We start from the raw sequence: 17,227 nt of genomic DNA on the forward strand, positions 1-17,227 counted from the left end.
ATCGAATAAACTTAGATTAATCACTAATAGATGGCGCTGTATAATAAACTCAATATTTATGGATTAATAATTAATTTAATTACTTTACGTTTATTGGAAACGTTTTAAATGTACATGTAAAATAATTCAATATAATTTAATTTAATATTATTAAAAAAAATAATCATCAATAAAATTTGATTTTTAAAATTTGGCACTTTTGACATATTTGACATAAATGTCAATGTGACAGATACACAAATCACCTCAACAAGTTGATTAATTATTTTTGATGATTAAAACGAATCTATATCATAGTGTAAAAGATATGATTTTAATTAAAACATACATAATAACTAAGAGGTAATTTTAATATTAAATTTGTGTTTAATTTTAAATTTATTTTTTATTTATTTACAGGTGTACACAAAATCCTAATATTTTTATAATCATCTTCTCGGAATTTTACCTAAATACGAACCTGTCGATTGCAGTGCAGCCACCTTTAGTAGATAACCAAACAATAAGTGGGAGTGAAACGAAAACCAGGAGCCAGTTCGTTTTCAGTTCTATAACTTGACACTTCGGTTTCGATTCGTTTCTTAAACACGATCACCTTTAAAACCTTACCTTACGTTCAAAAAGAACGATATAATTCTAATATTGGTAGCTATTGTTATGTTAAGACGGATCTTATTGAAAAATAATATTATTATTATCGAATGTGTTACGGCAGCTGTGAAACGGTGTTGAAACGTAACGAAAACATTGGACACGAAAAGTAGTGAGTAGTGGCGTTCGAAAAACGACCAATTGCAATGATTAACGACGAATGAAATGAAGGATCTCAAGAGTGTTTCGGTGCAAGTGATCGACAGCGATATCGCCTTGCTGTTTCCAAACGGTGGCCTCTATGAGATCAAGCAAATGGAGCCCAGGTCCTCTAAACTGAAGAGCGTTGTCATCTTTTGCTGTTTTTTGGCTCTTTCCGGGATCGTGGGCTTCGGATATTTCTGTCAAGACAGGGTAAGAAAATAAAATTAACAAAAAAAGCTTTTTTGTACTAATAAAACCACTGCCATCGGAATGCGGTAGTAAAACCTCGAAACTGATGGTCTTAAATTAAATATAGAGAAGAGGAAAGACGGTTTCGTAAATGGGTTAGTTGGGTTTGTTTTTGTTTAGTTTTGGTTTTTAGGTTAGATTCTATGAAAAAAATTAAGTTTTTTGAGAATAAAGATATTCTGTTAAGGTCTTCTTGTCTTCGTCATTTCAAGGAAACATTAATAATTCAGTTAATGTCGCTGGGCGAACAAAAAATGTGCAGCATCTTTTAGAGACGTGGGTTGGGGGACGGACAAACGCGTTCTTTACGATTCTAAACATGTGGCATATGTGTTTAAGTTAAGTCCGAGCTTTCGGAAGTAGTGGCATTAAAATTGCAAAGCAGAACCGATGGTAAGGAAGAGTATACAAGGGAAAGAGGATGAGAATCGTATTGTACACTATGTAAACAAATGTACGGATTTAGAACTTGTATTTATCTAGATAAATTCTTGTAATTTTAGATACAGTTCAAATTTTATTATTAATTAATTCGTTTGAATAAAAACGTTAATGTAGCTTTTTATATTGTTATCTTAAAATTTAGATAGATAATATAACAAATAATAGTGCAAAAATTATTCGTGCGACAACAGCAACAAACTATTACCTTTGTTTTTCTATCTACTTTACAAGCCGATATCTTGCTCGTCTTTAAAGATAGCGGAATATTAAACACACCACGAGAACCCCTGATCCTTCCTTCATCTAAAACAGGGCTGAATCCCGACTTTAGCTGGACAAAATTATTTTATGGGCTTCACAAGGGCTAGAATAGCTTAAAAAATATACAGGGTGTTAGGTAAACATGCGGCAAAAATTCTAGGGGTTATTCCTTAGCCTATTCTAAGAATATTTTGTCTTACGATTATTTGTGAAAACGCTCTTTGTTTCGAAGATACAGGGCGAATAAAATTTGCGACAATTTTAATTGCGACAGCAATTAAACGGTTTAATTATTCGATTTCGCAAATCGTCCAAAGTCTCCACTGGAGTAGCGTAAACTAATGACTTCAGAGATCCTCAGAAAAAATAACCCAGGGGGTTTAAGTCTGGGGATCGAGCAGGGCATGCGTGTGGCCCACCTCGACCAATCCAGCGATTTCCGTACGTTGCTGTTAAAAAATTACGAGCAACCAAACTGAAATGTGGTGTTGCACCATCGTGCATAAACCATATTGCAATTTTTATCGCGTATGGTACATCCTCCAGAAACTCAGGTATCGTTTCTGCCAAAAAGTTGCGATACATCACGCCAGCAAGCCTTCCTGGTAGAAATACCGGTCTAATTAGATAATCATCCACAATTCCAACCGAATGATCTTCACATACCTCATGCGGATTTTCATCTGCCCACACATGATTATTATAAAAATTCTTTATTGTATTTCTGGAGAAACTGGCTTCATCGCTAAAAAGAATCTGTGTCAGGAATAGAGGGATGCGAACTAATGTTTGCAATATCCATTGACATAACGCAATACGTGGAGGAAAATCAGCAGATAGAAGTGCTTGAAGGCGTTGAATGTGGTATGGGTACAACAAATTGTCCTTACGAATTTTCCAAACTATCCAATGACTTACATTCAAAGTATTTGCAATTCTTCGCGTAGAACTACCAGGATCATCCTCTATCATGTCCAGCACATTCTGTTCCAATTGTACCGTTCTTGCAGTCATTGATCTTCCTGGACCTCCACTTCGTTTTAATGAGCCTGTTTCATGAAGACGTCGATGAATGTTTTCGGTCGGGGACATTACGGGCAGGAAAATCGTTAGATGTACAATCGTCTAGCTTCTGATGAGTTACCATCAGCAAGTCCATACATAAAATGCATGTCAGTCATCTCGGCGTTTGTATAAATCATAATAGAGTAGGTACTACACTAACTGTTAAAGACACGTCAAACAGCCAAACGTCACTCAATTTAAACAAATGCGATCGGTAAGACGTATTTAGGTACTTGATAAACTCATTGACGTACGCCATACTTTTATTTACATTAATAATTTCAACAAATATCGAATATGGTTGTCGCAAATTTTGTTCGCCCTGTAACTTCGAGACAAAGGGGCTTTTCAAAAATCATCATAGGACACAATACGTTTAAAATAGGCCAAGAAATAACCCCTTGAATTTTTTCTGCATGTTTACCTAACACCCTGTATATGAAGGAAAAAAGTAGGTGTTAGATTTTATATTGTATTACTTCATTTATATTAGATTTTATTTGTATTATTTCCTTTATTTACTCTAGTATTGAAATGTATCGAGCTGCAAGCTTAGAGTTTTTTATCGTATTATTTGTTTCTTTAGTTAAGTGTTGAAATGCGTTAGGGTGTTTATATTTAAGTCTTTGGGTAAGGGTTTTGGTAACGAAACAGTATGTCTTCGATTCACGCGGAGCAACCTCTCATAACTAATCACAATTTATGTATACAGGGTGTCCCGCGTAAGCGACAAAGCACATGAATGGCATTAAGGAGCCAAGCCACGCAGTTCTTGGGAGGAATTGTCAACAATCAAAGACGTATTATCATCAGACGAATCTGTCGTAATTTAAATTAGATCAAGTTGTTATGATTGTTATCATCAAGCAGCCCTCTGCGTCCATTGTTGGACATAGACCTCCCCTACTATGTGCCATTCGATTCTATTCTGTGCTGTCTGAATCCAATTGTTGGTCATTCTTTTGACGTCTACTTCGTCTGTTCGCTCGCGGTCTCCACTCAAGCAATCGTTTTGTTCACTGCTCATTCTTCATTCGCACGACATGACCCGCCCAGTTCTACTTAAGCTTTGCCACAATGTTGACCACATATCAATACACTTAAAGTAATTTTTCTTATAATTTTCATTCTCTAACCCATACTGATATTTATATACATACATCGAAAAGTGTATAAATTAGTATTTTTGATTATGTAAAGTGATAATGTAAAGAATTTTGCAATTTCCACGAAGCAAAATCACACTCTATTGTATTTGAATCGAACTTACCTTCTTCAATCTGATGTTTTCAGTGCTTGAAACTTCTTCCTAAAAGGTATCTAAACAAGTTGGATTAATTTTTTTAGATAAAATCGGTTCTAAACTCATCGTTTATGTGATTATAAAATTAAACCAATGATAATAACCATGAAAAATGTTTTATTTTTTAGACTACTGTACGGTAGTACACCTTAGATTCTCTTACATATAGGTCGTTACTCACATATTTTGAAATTCAATTTAAGTTTAAATTATAAAATATTTTTGGTGGTTTATATTTCCATATAAGTTTTTAAAAAGTTTTTTTAACGATGAAAAATACATCAATAATGTTAAATATTAAATTTTAAGAAATAATCTCTGGATAATTAACGCCCCCTTCAGGGTTTAAATTTGATTTAGAAGATATTTTTGCAGCTTTCTTCAGATAACACTTTTTCAATTTGTAACATGCCTAGAATAATGATCATTTATCCTCATCATTAATTTGACGTTGTGCCGGAAGTGCTGGTGTTCCGAAACAGCTGTAGCACATAAATAAAAAATAAAACATTTAAGTTGGATTAACACTTAAACAAAAATAAACAATCATGTCGTCGAACAGACAATATAATGGAAGAACAAATTAAATGTATAGCGAGAGCGTCTGACGCTCTATTTACATTTAACCGTTTTCAAAGTAACTTCTTACATATTATTCGCTGTAATAATACATTTTTTGTAGAATTCGGTTTACTGAAGCCTTGAGAAAAACCTTACATTTTGTCATTGATTTTTTACTTTTGTCCAGCAGTCGATGAATCGGAATTCAGCCCAGTGTGCGCCGTAAACATTTGCGTACGACAATTATACACGATTTTCGCAGTTTTTGGGGGATAAAATGCATATGATCTACTAAAGTTATATGTCACTCTATACAGCGAAAAATTTCCTATAGGCTCTATGTAGGTTTAAAGTTTTGTCCGTATCGTATAAGAAAGTTATTAACCCGAAAGTGATTTAATGCGCTCCAAAAGATTAGAGCGGTAAGATAGGAAAAATTGTTTGAAAACATCGTTTTTCATTCTTTTCTGCATCAATAGAAAGAGCAGAAAATTTTCTATATTTTTGATACGGGTTTAATTTTTTCTGTTTGAGCAATTTTGTAGGAAGCTGAAAAAAGTTTTGAGACAGGAAGCTAGTCTGTGTACTTCTTTTTCAACTCTTGATAATAGGCCACATTTTTGTCTTTTTTATCAGAATGCATTTTGTTTAAATGATCTTGTAACCTAAAAGGCTTCATCGCTTCATTTGAAAACTTTTTCGGCAAACAAGGCACATAGGCGAACAGGGATTTGTGGGATTTTCTAGAAATCCGTATTTAATATATTCCGTATTGTATTGCCGTCTCTTCCTTTTTGCTTCCGACATAGTAATTTTGTCGTCACAAATATCTTGACTTAACCTTAATTGAAGAATTGTGGATATAAAACACTTGCTAACGATTACACGTCTTTATAGGTTTAAAATATATACAACACGCACCGACAGGAACAAGCCATACATGCACAAAGGCACAAACTTGTTTAAACCGGGCGTACATCACGTCTCTTTATCGACCAGTATCCGAATGCGTTCTCACTTCTTCGTTTACGCATGTAGACGCAGATGATAGATAAACTTGCATAAATTTAATATTAATACAATCTGGCCAGAAATAATATGTATATGTATATTGTCGATAGTATATAGTAGATCGATTTTGATTTTAGTTTTTACACTTTAATTAAAATATTATCATTCTTTTGGGTGCATATCACCGTGGTGAGGTACAATTTTGCAATCGTACACCAATAGAATGTTCTATTTGAAAAAGACAAATCAGCCGTCGTATTCTTAAACGACCAATTTTCTCTGCACTCTTTACCGCCCCCCCTATAGGCCTCTAGTGCCCACAAGGAGGCGTTATCGCTCACTTTGAGAATGACTGACCTAGGCGTTATTATTGACTATTATCTGACATAGTTTAAAGACAAAATCAGCAAAAATGTCGTTTTTACATAGTTTTTAAAAAGATCCTGCAACGGTCATATTTTGGAAAAACAATTGAATATCTCATTAATGCTGTCAGTTTGCAACATATACGGTTGGATAATCAAATTTAGTTGTACTCATAATATGATCAAATATACAGGGCGTTCCGTTTTCGGGGTACGGAGAACCCACATGAAATGTACGAAGAGATATTGCATCTCACAGCGTGACTGGTGCAGCATTTGCAGTGAAAAAGTGATTGGTCCTTATCTTTTTGGCAGATGTTAAACGAGTTTTTTTGCTACAAGTTGCTAAATTGGATCTCGGGCATTACTAGTTGCAACAAAACCGAACAACCGCTCATACAGCATCGAGATTTTAAAACACTAACTTTCAGGCCGTGAGATTTCCTATTTTCGCGAGTTGAATTGGCTGGCCAGATCGCCATATCTTCCTACTTATGAGTATTACTCAATAAAGGAAGTAAATAACAAATGGAATTAAAGAAAAGGTAATGTTGAAATGTTGAATTGATCTTTGGCCGGATATTAAAAACCTATTACTTAGTACCCCACCATTCACAGGAATTAGTATCTCTTTTAGGTATTGGACACTGCAGATAATAATCAAGTTCAACCCCAACAGGTCTTTTTTCATTGAATACAACTTTGTTTATATTAGGATCCTCATTGTAACAATCCCAATACGATATACAGGATGATTCAAAAAACCAGTCTTAATATACATGGGTTCGCAAATGCCTCCTTAACCAGATATAGCGGGTCAAAGTTTCTTTAAAATTTAACATTACCTGCAATAAAAAGTCCTTTTTAAAAATATTGTCTACACCAGTGCAAATTTTGTCAAACAGGCAATATTTTATTATTATTATTATTTACCATTTATTGCCACAGATAAAAATACAAAATTACATAAGATACACTTAACTTAAACAGTAAGCAGTATCAGCAAATGGATCATTTTATCGCACAAGCGATCGATTCGTGTAAGACACCAACTGATAGATAATTGCTCATTTTACACGAAAATATTGCCCGTTTGACAAAATTAGCAGCGGCGTTGAAAATATTTTTAAAAAGGGCTTTTTATTGCAGATAATGTTTAATTTTAAAGAAACCTTGACCTGCTATATCTTAAGGAGACATTTGCGACCCCATGCGTATTAAGATTTTCATCTTAATTTTTGATGTATTGATGCCCTAGAAGTCTGTCAGCGGTTTTTTGAATCACCCTGTATAAAATCTCTTGTTACAGTTTCGTCTAGTTTTCTTCTCTTCACTTGTAATTTATCATCACATTCATTACTAACAGAACTGTCGCTGTTATCACTTTCGATTATTAGTTAAAGTATCTTCTTTTTAATCGAACAAGCCGTTTTGAAAAATCTCTTTCGGTTTTTGATAAATACATTTTTGAAATGATCGACAATTTTTTCGAATTTTGCAATTTTCGCCGTTTAAGTTTTAAAAATTCGTATAAAATCCAGTTCTTGGAATGTTGCAATTTTCATCGATAACTTGTAAATTTGCTATAAAATTAATTTCTTGAAAGATCCTTGTGGAAATATCACCAATTATTAATTAAAGTATCCTCTTTTTGATGCAAAAAGCCGTTTTGAAAAATCACTTTCAGTTCTTGAGAAATAAATTTTTGAAATGAGCAACAATTTTTTCGAATTTGCAATTTTCGCCGATTAAGTTTTAAAAATTCGTATAAAACCCAGTTCTTGGAATATGAGTATGAAAATTTCCCAAAGTGTTAATAAAAGTGTCTTCTTTCCAATGAACCAACCCGTTTTCAAAAACAACTTTTAGTTTTTGAGAAAACAATATTTGAAGTTTTGATAAAATTTTCGATGTTGTAATTTTCATCGATAATTTTCAAAATTTGTTATAAAATTAATTTCTTGAAGGATCCTTGTGGAAATATCACCAATTATTAATTAAAGTATCCTCTTTTTGATGCAAAAAGCCGTTTTGAAAGATCACTTTCAGTTCTTGAGAAATAAATTTTTGAAATGAGCAACAATTTTTTCGAATTTGCAATTTTCGCCGATTAAGTTTTAAAAATTCGTATAAAATCCAGTTCTTGGAATATGAGTATGAAAATTTCCCAAAGTGTTAATAAAAGTGTCTTCTTTCCAATGAACCAACCCGTTTTCAAAAATAACTTTTAGTTTTTGAGAAAACAATATTTGAAGTTTTGATAACATTTTCGATGTTGCAATTTTCATCGATAATTTTCAAAATTCGCTATAAAATTCATTTCTTGAAGGATCCTTGTGGAAATATCACCAATTATTAATTAAAGTATCCTCTTTTTAATGCAAAAAGCCGTTTTGAAAACCCACTTTTAGTTCTTGAGAAATAAATCTTTAAAATAACCGACAATTAATTCGAATTTTGTAATTTTCGCCGATTAAACTTTAATAATTCTTATAAAATCGATTTCTTGGAATAGGAGTATGAAAATTTCTCGAAATGTCAATAAAAGTGTCCTCTTTCCAATGAACCAACATGTTTTGAAAAATAACTTTTAGTTTTTGAGAAAACAATATTTGAAGTTTTGATAAAATTTTCGATGTTGCAATTTTCAAAATTCGCTATAATATTAATTTCTTGAAGGATCCTTGTGTTGACATATCTTACCAGCTTTCTTATTAATTTTATTTTTATTCAAATATCAAATGTTATATGAATATGGGTCCGATTCATTTTGGTTAAAGAGTTACAAGCCTTTGAAAATTTTACACAGTTTAATAGGCAAATGAAAATGTAACATAAAAAATAAGTTTAAAAATTACAAAAATTGTTCGAAATGTCCGCCTTCAGCTTGAATGCACACTTCACATCGACGAAGTAAAGATTTGCAACAATCGCAACAATAATTATGAAACACAAATACAGAGTTGGCTGTGATAACAAAACTGAGTTCTTTATGTCAAACATTTCAATTTACTCTATTCTCTGTGTTTCAAAGTTTATAATTGTCAGAGTTTTGATCGAAAACGAAAATGCATGTATTTACGACTGAAGAATATGCAGATATTATTTTTGTATACGGGCTTTGTAACGGAAACGCTCGGCAAGCAGCAAGAGAATACCTTCGTAGGTTTCCAAATAGACATCAACCTGCCCATACAGTGTTTAGTGCATCATTTCGCAGACTGAGAGAAACAGGTAACTCCGCTCCATTACATTCCGTTCCTCCCCATGATGTGAATGTACAAAATGAAGAACGTGTTATTGATTTAGTACTTGACGACCCTTCAATTAGTACTCGGCGTATAGCGAGCATGTTACAAATATCCCAAAGTTTTGTATGGCGTGTATTGAATCGAGAAATGTTAATCCGTTTCATCGCCAAAATGTTCAAGCATTACATCCTGGAGATACTGAGCAACGCTTAGCATTTTGCCACTGGATTATTCAGCAACATGCTCAAAATAATAACTTCATTTCCCAAGTTCTGTGGTGTGATGAAGCGTGTTTCACTAGGGACGGCATAAATAATTATCATAACGAACATGTGTGGTCCTTGTAAAATTCACATGCAATTAGACCAGGAAGATTTCAGCAACGGTTTAGTGTAAACGTTTGGGGTGGCATTTTTAACAATTCTTTGCTACCTGTATGGGTGATAAATGAACGCTTAAATGCAAATATGTACAGAAATTTCTTGGGACATAACCTTTTCGATTTTATCGACGACGTACCACTTAACATCGTTCAAAATATGTGGTATCAGCACGATGTTGCACCACCACATCGAGGAAGAGAAGTCATCGCTTGGTTACATGAACATTTTCCAAACAAATGGATTGGCAATGGAGGTCCAGTAGTCTGGCCACCACGATCCCCAGATCTAAATCCGCTGGATTATTATTTCTGGGGACACATGAAGCAGCTTGTGTACCATGTAGAAATTACTACCCGTCAGCAACTACTGGACAGAATTCAAGATGCAGCTAATAGCATACGGAATGATCCAAATATCATACGTCGTGTGATAGAATCTTTACTTCGTCGATGTGAGGCGTGCATTCAAGCTGAAGGCGGACATTTCGAACAATTTTTGTAATTTTTAAACTTATTTTTTATGTTACATTTTCATTTGCCTATTAAACTGTGTAAAATTTTCAAAGGCTTGTAACTCTTTAACCAAAATGAATCGGACCCATATTCATATAACATTTTTTCCTTAGAATCGCATCACCTTTCATCTGCCAAAGTTTGTCATAGAGCTAATGAATCACCCTGTATATTGTCATCCATATTTTACTTATAGTGACTCTAATCTTTTCTCTTATATTTTTCTCTATTTTTCTCGTTGGGGAAATTTAGTGTACACTTGCTACGAAATGGGCTCTTTGAATTTTTTCTAGAAGGGTAAATTTAGTGTACAAATTTTAATCGGAGAGAGAGTCCTCGATTTTTACCCACAATAATAAAAGAGATAGTAGGATTCGGATACAGAAGTATCCGGATACTACCCAACTCTGATTGAAACGAACTATAATTATATATTTAGCGACTAATATGCTCAATGTTCAACATTATAATGGCCAAGAATAGCAATATGTTTGCAAAGGCATTGTATGCATGCAATGAATAGTCGTTAGAATTAGATGTGATAGCAGACAAGACGCGAGGTAATCCAGCATTTTGATTTCAAGGAAAATCGTGAAAATCTTCAGGTAAATGTGTTATTTATTTACCCTAGTTTTTTAAGTATGTTTCGTTGGAATTTAAAATAAGAACCGTTTTAGTATCGATTTCACAAAACCCATGTTTTCTGATAACAAATGTCAAAACAATATCAGCAGTTGGAAAATAAATGTTGTATATGGTCAAGATTGTATTGCCTACTCAACATAAATAAACTTCTTGGCCTTGATTAATAATTATCATTTATCTACTTTTTTACGCCGTCATCATAATAATCAACGGGACGGATAATCAAACTCCTGACCTATTCTAATTGCAAATTCATTTTTAGCACGATATTAACATATGTAGTACGACCAATAGATTTACGGTAAATCCTAATTATCTCTACATCAATCGTGTCAGCATGCGTTCATGCGCATCTTTTTAGCACTCTCGTCTACCATCTGCTGCAAGATGGAACATTAATTTTAAAAATTTTATTACGACTATGTCAAAATAACTGTTAAAATGTTGTGATAAGTTAACTAAAAGAATTAGCTTCAATTAAATGAATAATTTAGTTTTTATTTTTGACCGTAAGTTTGTAAAAAATTATATTTTATAAGATTTTATATTATTTTATATATAGTTTTAATTATTCTCATTCATACAGGATTTTTTGTAATTCAATTGTTTTGTAGATTCGGCTGATGATGACCTAATATAGCGTCTAAACCGGTACCGAGGAAATTTAAAAATAAACGCGAGAAACTGAAGTTAAAACACATTATTGTTTTATTATATCTTATATTTATTAATCTCGCAACATGGATTCTAATAATATTATTACAACTAATACTTCGTCATTAATCCATGGATACAGAAAAATCTACATAAAATTGGAAATAACAAAAAATCACATCAACTTCATTAATAACTGTATTAAACAGAAACTAGTTCCTAATTTCGCCAAAATTAAATGTCGAATCATAAAAGAAACTAAACTAAATTTCATCACCGAAAAGATACTAAAATCCGAAAAACGCAAACATTTTAGAACTATAGACTTATGTTACGAGAACTTAAACATGATTCATCGCAGTTTAAGAGAGAGAATGCATTTTTTGGAAATGGAAGAAATGATAACCAACATAAAAACACAGGTCACACAAGTAAAAAATGAAGATAAGAGAAAAAAGAGATTGAAGTTGCGAGCACTTCAAACAAGAAATAAAAAATCCACCCAATTTTCACCACAAGAGAAAAACAAGGAAGAGAATAGTAACTACAAGGATAATGGGCAATTTAAAAACTTCACAAATATCATATTCACAACGGAAGAAAATGATTTACTAAATAAGGGTTATAAATTTTCACTAAATCCGAAAACTAATTTACCAAACGCTACAATAGAATTTGATAATATTATTAAGAATAATCCTGAATATAATAATATGAAAAACGATCTCATTCCCTATATCAAAAAAACAGAAAAGAGATTAAAAAGTAAAAATAAAGATTTCTGTCATGCTCAACACTGGAAAGATATAAAATCTATTAAAAACAAACTAAAAGAAAATAATGCAATATATGTTAAAGCCGATAAAGGCGCAGGCATTGTTATATTAAGTAAAGATGAATATATAGAAAAAATTGACCAATTCATGAAAGAAAATAACTATGTTGAACTTGAGCGAAACCCTTTGGAAACAGTTATTCGTAAAACCAGAGAAATTATTAATAAAAGTAGGGACACATTGATTAAGTACTCGCCACATATAAATATTAACAGTAAGATAGTCCAATCAAATTTTTTCAGCACTCTTTTTATACATATGAACCCAACTATCCCAAAACTGTATGCTTTACCTAAGCTTCATAAACAAAATATACCAATACGACCAATAACTTCCTATAATAACTCACCTACATATAAACTAGCATATTTCATGTTAAAAATTTTCAAAGAAATGAATTTTAAACCAAATTATTCTATATTAAATTCATTGCAATTTATAAAGGAAGTAGAGGGTGTGGAACTTAATAATAGAGTACTAATCTCGTTTGATATAGTAAACCTTTACTCAAACATTCCCATCGATTTCGTCTTGGATCTCACTAATAAAATGTTCAAAGATCATTTTGATGATGACACAAACATTAATGATTTCAATAAAATCCTGAAACACATTGTCACCCAAAATTACTGTAACTTCAATGACAAAATTTATAAAGTTTCTGACGGTTTACCCATGGGTATGCCATTATCCGGCATTCTGGCAGATATATTCTTGAACTATTATGAAAATAATTATATTATGACAAAACAGAATCCTTTCAGAAAACATATAATTAAATGGATAAGATATGTGGATGATATTTTTTGCATATGAATAAGGGGAAGGAAATCTTAGCACCTTGGACGAATTTCATAAATACCTAAACCAACTACATAATAAATTACAGTTTACCATCGAAATAGAAAATAATCACGTTTTAAATTTTTTAGATCTAACACTTACTAATATAGAAAATAAGATTAATTTTAACATTTATAGGAAAAACTCTTCTATAGCCACAATAATCCCATACGACTCGAATCATCCCATATCGCAAAAATTGTCTAGCTTCCGATTTTTCATTGAAAGAATTTTTAATTACCCTCTTTTTCAAGAAAATAAGATCTCTGAACTTAATTACATTTTTGAATTGGCGAAAAATAACAAATTTCCTACAAATATAATTAATAAAATAATACATAAAGTTAAATTAAAACAAGATCCTTTGTTTTCTAAGATTCAAATTTCCAATATTCATAAACCTATACCCTTTAACTCTATTACAGCTGCAGCTAAAAAAATATTTTTGAAATATAACATTAATCTAGCATTTTCCAATCACACTACTCTAAATAAATTACTATCTAATTACCATCTAAATAGTTATAACATAAATAATGAAAGTGGTGTCTATTTGATTAATTGTTTTAATTGCGATAACATTTACATAGGACAAACAGGCCGAAAGTTGGAATGTAGAATAACAGAACATAAAAATAAAAGTAATTCTAACATTTATAAACACAGAAACGAAACAGGTCACAATATAGAATATAATAATGTGTTTAACATTACACAAATGCAGCAAAGGTTTTAAATTAGACCTTTTAGAGGCTTATGAAATTAATAAATATAAAAAGAAAAAATACACCCTCCTTAACGATCAAATAGATCTTAATTTTACACCCCTATTTAAATGTTTAAAAGATTTCTGAAACGGCGAATTGTTAAATTTAATCTTCCTTTTTTCTCAAACCCGTTTTTTAAAAAGTGCATTCCACAACTTGTATTATTGTATTGAGTCCTTGATTTATGTTTCATGTCTCATGTCAAGTGTTGTCCTTTTCGTGAAAATATTTTTAAATTGTTAGTTACGTGTGAAATTTTATCTCTAATGACCAAACAGATGTTTCCAGTTTTAATTTAGTTTTTATTTTTGACCGTAAGTTTGTAAAAAATTATATTTTATAAGATTTTATATTATTTTATATATAGTTTTAATTATTTTCATTCATACAGGATTTTTTGTAATTCAATTGTTTTGTAGATTCGGCTGATGATGACCTAATATAGCGTCGAAACCGGTACCGAGGAAATTTAAAAATAAACGCGAGAAACTGAAGTTAAAACACATTATTGTTTTATTATATCTTATATTTTAATTAAATGAATTGCACAAACTTAAAAAATTCGAATATTATTATTATTTTTAATTTGTTTTCTGTGTAGGTTTGTGCATTGCGTAGTCGAGAATTTATTCCGGCCGTTTTAAATGATGGAATGGGCAAGCCGGTGAGAAATTTGAATAGCAAAACTGGTCTCAGCTACGACGATATGCTAAACGACGACTTCAGCTTCGATATGGACTCACACGACGTAATGGTCTTCTTGCACATGCAAAAAACGGGTAATAAAAAAATCTAACATAAAAAAATTTCCTCCTTAATGAATTTATTTTAAATTTAGGTGGAACATCATTTGGTCGTCACTTAGTCCACGATTTAGATTTACAACGACCATGCACCTGTCCTTTAACGAGAAAACGATGTTATTGTTTCCGGCCGCATTCGAATCAAAGTTGGTTGTTTAGTAGATACACAACGGGTTGGAAATGTGGTTTACACGCCGATTGGACGGAATTAACAAATTGCGTGGATGAGAAATTAGATGAACTTGAAGGTTTTATCGCGAAGCGACGATATTTTTACATAACTTTACTCCGCGAGCCGGTTTCGCGATATTTATCCGAGTTCAGACACGTTCAAAGAGGTGCCACGTGGAAAGGTGCTCGACATTATTGTAAAGGCCGAAACGCCACAAAAAAAGAGGTCGCACCTTGCTTTGCAACTGACACTTGGGAGGATGTTGGTCTCGATGAATTTATGGCATGCGATTCAAATTTGGCAGCTAATCGTCAAACGAGAATGTTGGCCGATTTAGAATTGGTCGGTTGTTATGATAAATCGTATATGCCGGAAGCGGAAAGGGATCGGGTGATGTTGGCGAGTGCTAAAAGAAATCTCCAATCGATGGCATTTTTCGGTTTAACGGAACACCAAAAAATCTCGCAGTACATTTTCGAAGAAACGTTCAATTTGAGATTTGGTGTTCCGTTCGAACAAAATAACGCGACGATTTCTAGTAATACGATGCCAACTTTGACGGCAGCTCAAGCGACGAAAATCGCACGATTGAACGCGTTAGATATCGAACTGTACGAGTTTGCGAAGGTGTTGTTATTTCGACGGTTTCAAAAGTTAAAATCGAGGGATGTTAATTTTCGGACGAGATTCGAACATTTAGGTGAACTGCCGAATCGCGGTACGGAATTCGATTGGGATAAATTGGAAACGGACGCTACATCAAATAATTCGCAATCTTCATAGGAGTTTATTTAAAATAATGATAAAAATCGTTTTTTGAGGTTATTTTTTTGGAGTTATGCATCTATTAAAAATATACTATTGTGCTAGTTATACGGAATTGAATTGAAAATATTAATTACATTACATTAATTAGATTTATTTTTAAAAAGAGCATAACAAAAAAATGTTTCTTATAAAATTGACAATAAGATTGTTTCTTCTAGCACAACACTTTAAGTAACCCTACAACACACTTAACTAATAAACAACATTGTTGTTTTTCGCCGAAAATATAAATGATAAACGTTAAAAATAATTAAGGTTGAAAATATTAAAGGGTAAAAAAATTAATTAACTTAATAAATTCCAAACGTGTATATTTGCACTGACAAATCATTTTATCTCATATCACCTTAAACGTAATAATAATAAACTATTTAGCCTAACTATTTTATTTAGCATGACGAGATCTTGATTGTCATAGGTTATAGGAAGTAAACCCGAAAATTTATTCAGGGTAAAATACACGTTGAGATGTTCATATCACAAAGTTGTTTGAAGTTTTTATCGTAGAAAGAAACGATTTTTTAATAATAAATTTTAAATCACGAAGGCAGGATTATTAACATGATTCTTGTGAGATTATTGCTCAATTTTTTGATTGCAATTGGCCGCTGCTTTTAAAACGTTGCTAGTCGCATCAAAATCGGTAACTAAATAATTACTAATTATTAATAATAATTTATTATGAGATTTCTATTACTGAAGTAGTAATAGAGTGCTTCCTTTTTTATAATGGGGGATATTTGAATATTAAATTTTCAAGTGTATAAAAATAGCACAATGTATACACGTGAAAAAGAAAAAAGTAACAAAATAAAACGCGATAAATCTGTCAATTAACGAATGTGGATACAAAAAAATAACTTGGAAAAAAATGATCACATCGACCTAAAAAAAGGAAAAAGAAAATACTTGTGTGTGTGGTTTTTTTAAATTATGAAATATATAAGTATTTCTTTTACGATTATAAAAAGATACCAAAGAAAAATAAACACAAAACGCCTACTTTAAGTGGACTTTATTTTAAATAAATTTTTTAATTTTATAGTTTTAAAACAGCTAACATTGTGATAGTTATTTTAAATTCAAGACCTTTTTTACGGTTTCTTTTTATTGCTAGTATTAAATTTTTCAGATTAATGGAACTTTTTAGTGCAATAAGTTTATTTTACTAAAAAAAGAAACACTACGAAATTCGTTACAAAAAAAAATCTAATTTTTTATTAAGTACTTACAAAATAATTTAAAAAAAAAGGTTGCGTAGATATATACCATTTCTATTATTATTATGTTAAGTTAAATTCGACTGATGTTCAGTTTATAAAACTGTGTTCATAACGAAAAAGTAAACTTCATTTGTAAGTTATCCCGTTTATATTGAGTTATGTGTAAGTGTACTTGCATGATACATATTAAAAAAAATGTGTAATATAGAAATCTAATTTTTTAGATTGAATAAAGCGTTTTGTAAGTAATCCAAAA

At 31.8% G+C, this 17,227-nt stretch overlaps 1 protein-coding gene across 1 annotated transcript; it reads left to right on the forward strand.

The window, feature by feature from the left end:
* The first annotated feature begins 529 nt into the window (after positions 1–529).
* On the forward strand, positions 530–17,227 carry LOC111415455 (heparan sulfate 6-O-sulfotransferase). Its single transcript, XM_023047151.2, has 3 exons — positions 530–1,005; positions 14,547–14,724; positions 14,784–17,227. Exons 1-3 carry the CDS (start codon positions 817–819, stop codon positions 15,701–15,703), a joined length of 1,287 nt encoding a protein of 428 aa, XP_022902919.1. The 5' UTR covers positions 530–816; the 3' UTR covers positions 15,704–17,227.

Source organism: Onthophagus taurus, chromosome 6, assembly GCF_036711975.1.
Source record: "Onthophagus taurus isolate NC chromosome 6, IU_Otau_3.0, whole genome shotgun sequence".
NCBI classification, from domain to species: Eukaryota; Metazoa; Arthropoda; class Insecta; order Coleoptera; family Scarabaeidae; genus Onthophagus; species Onthophagus taurus.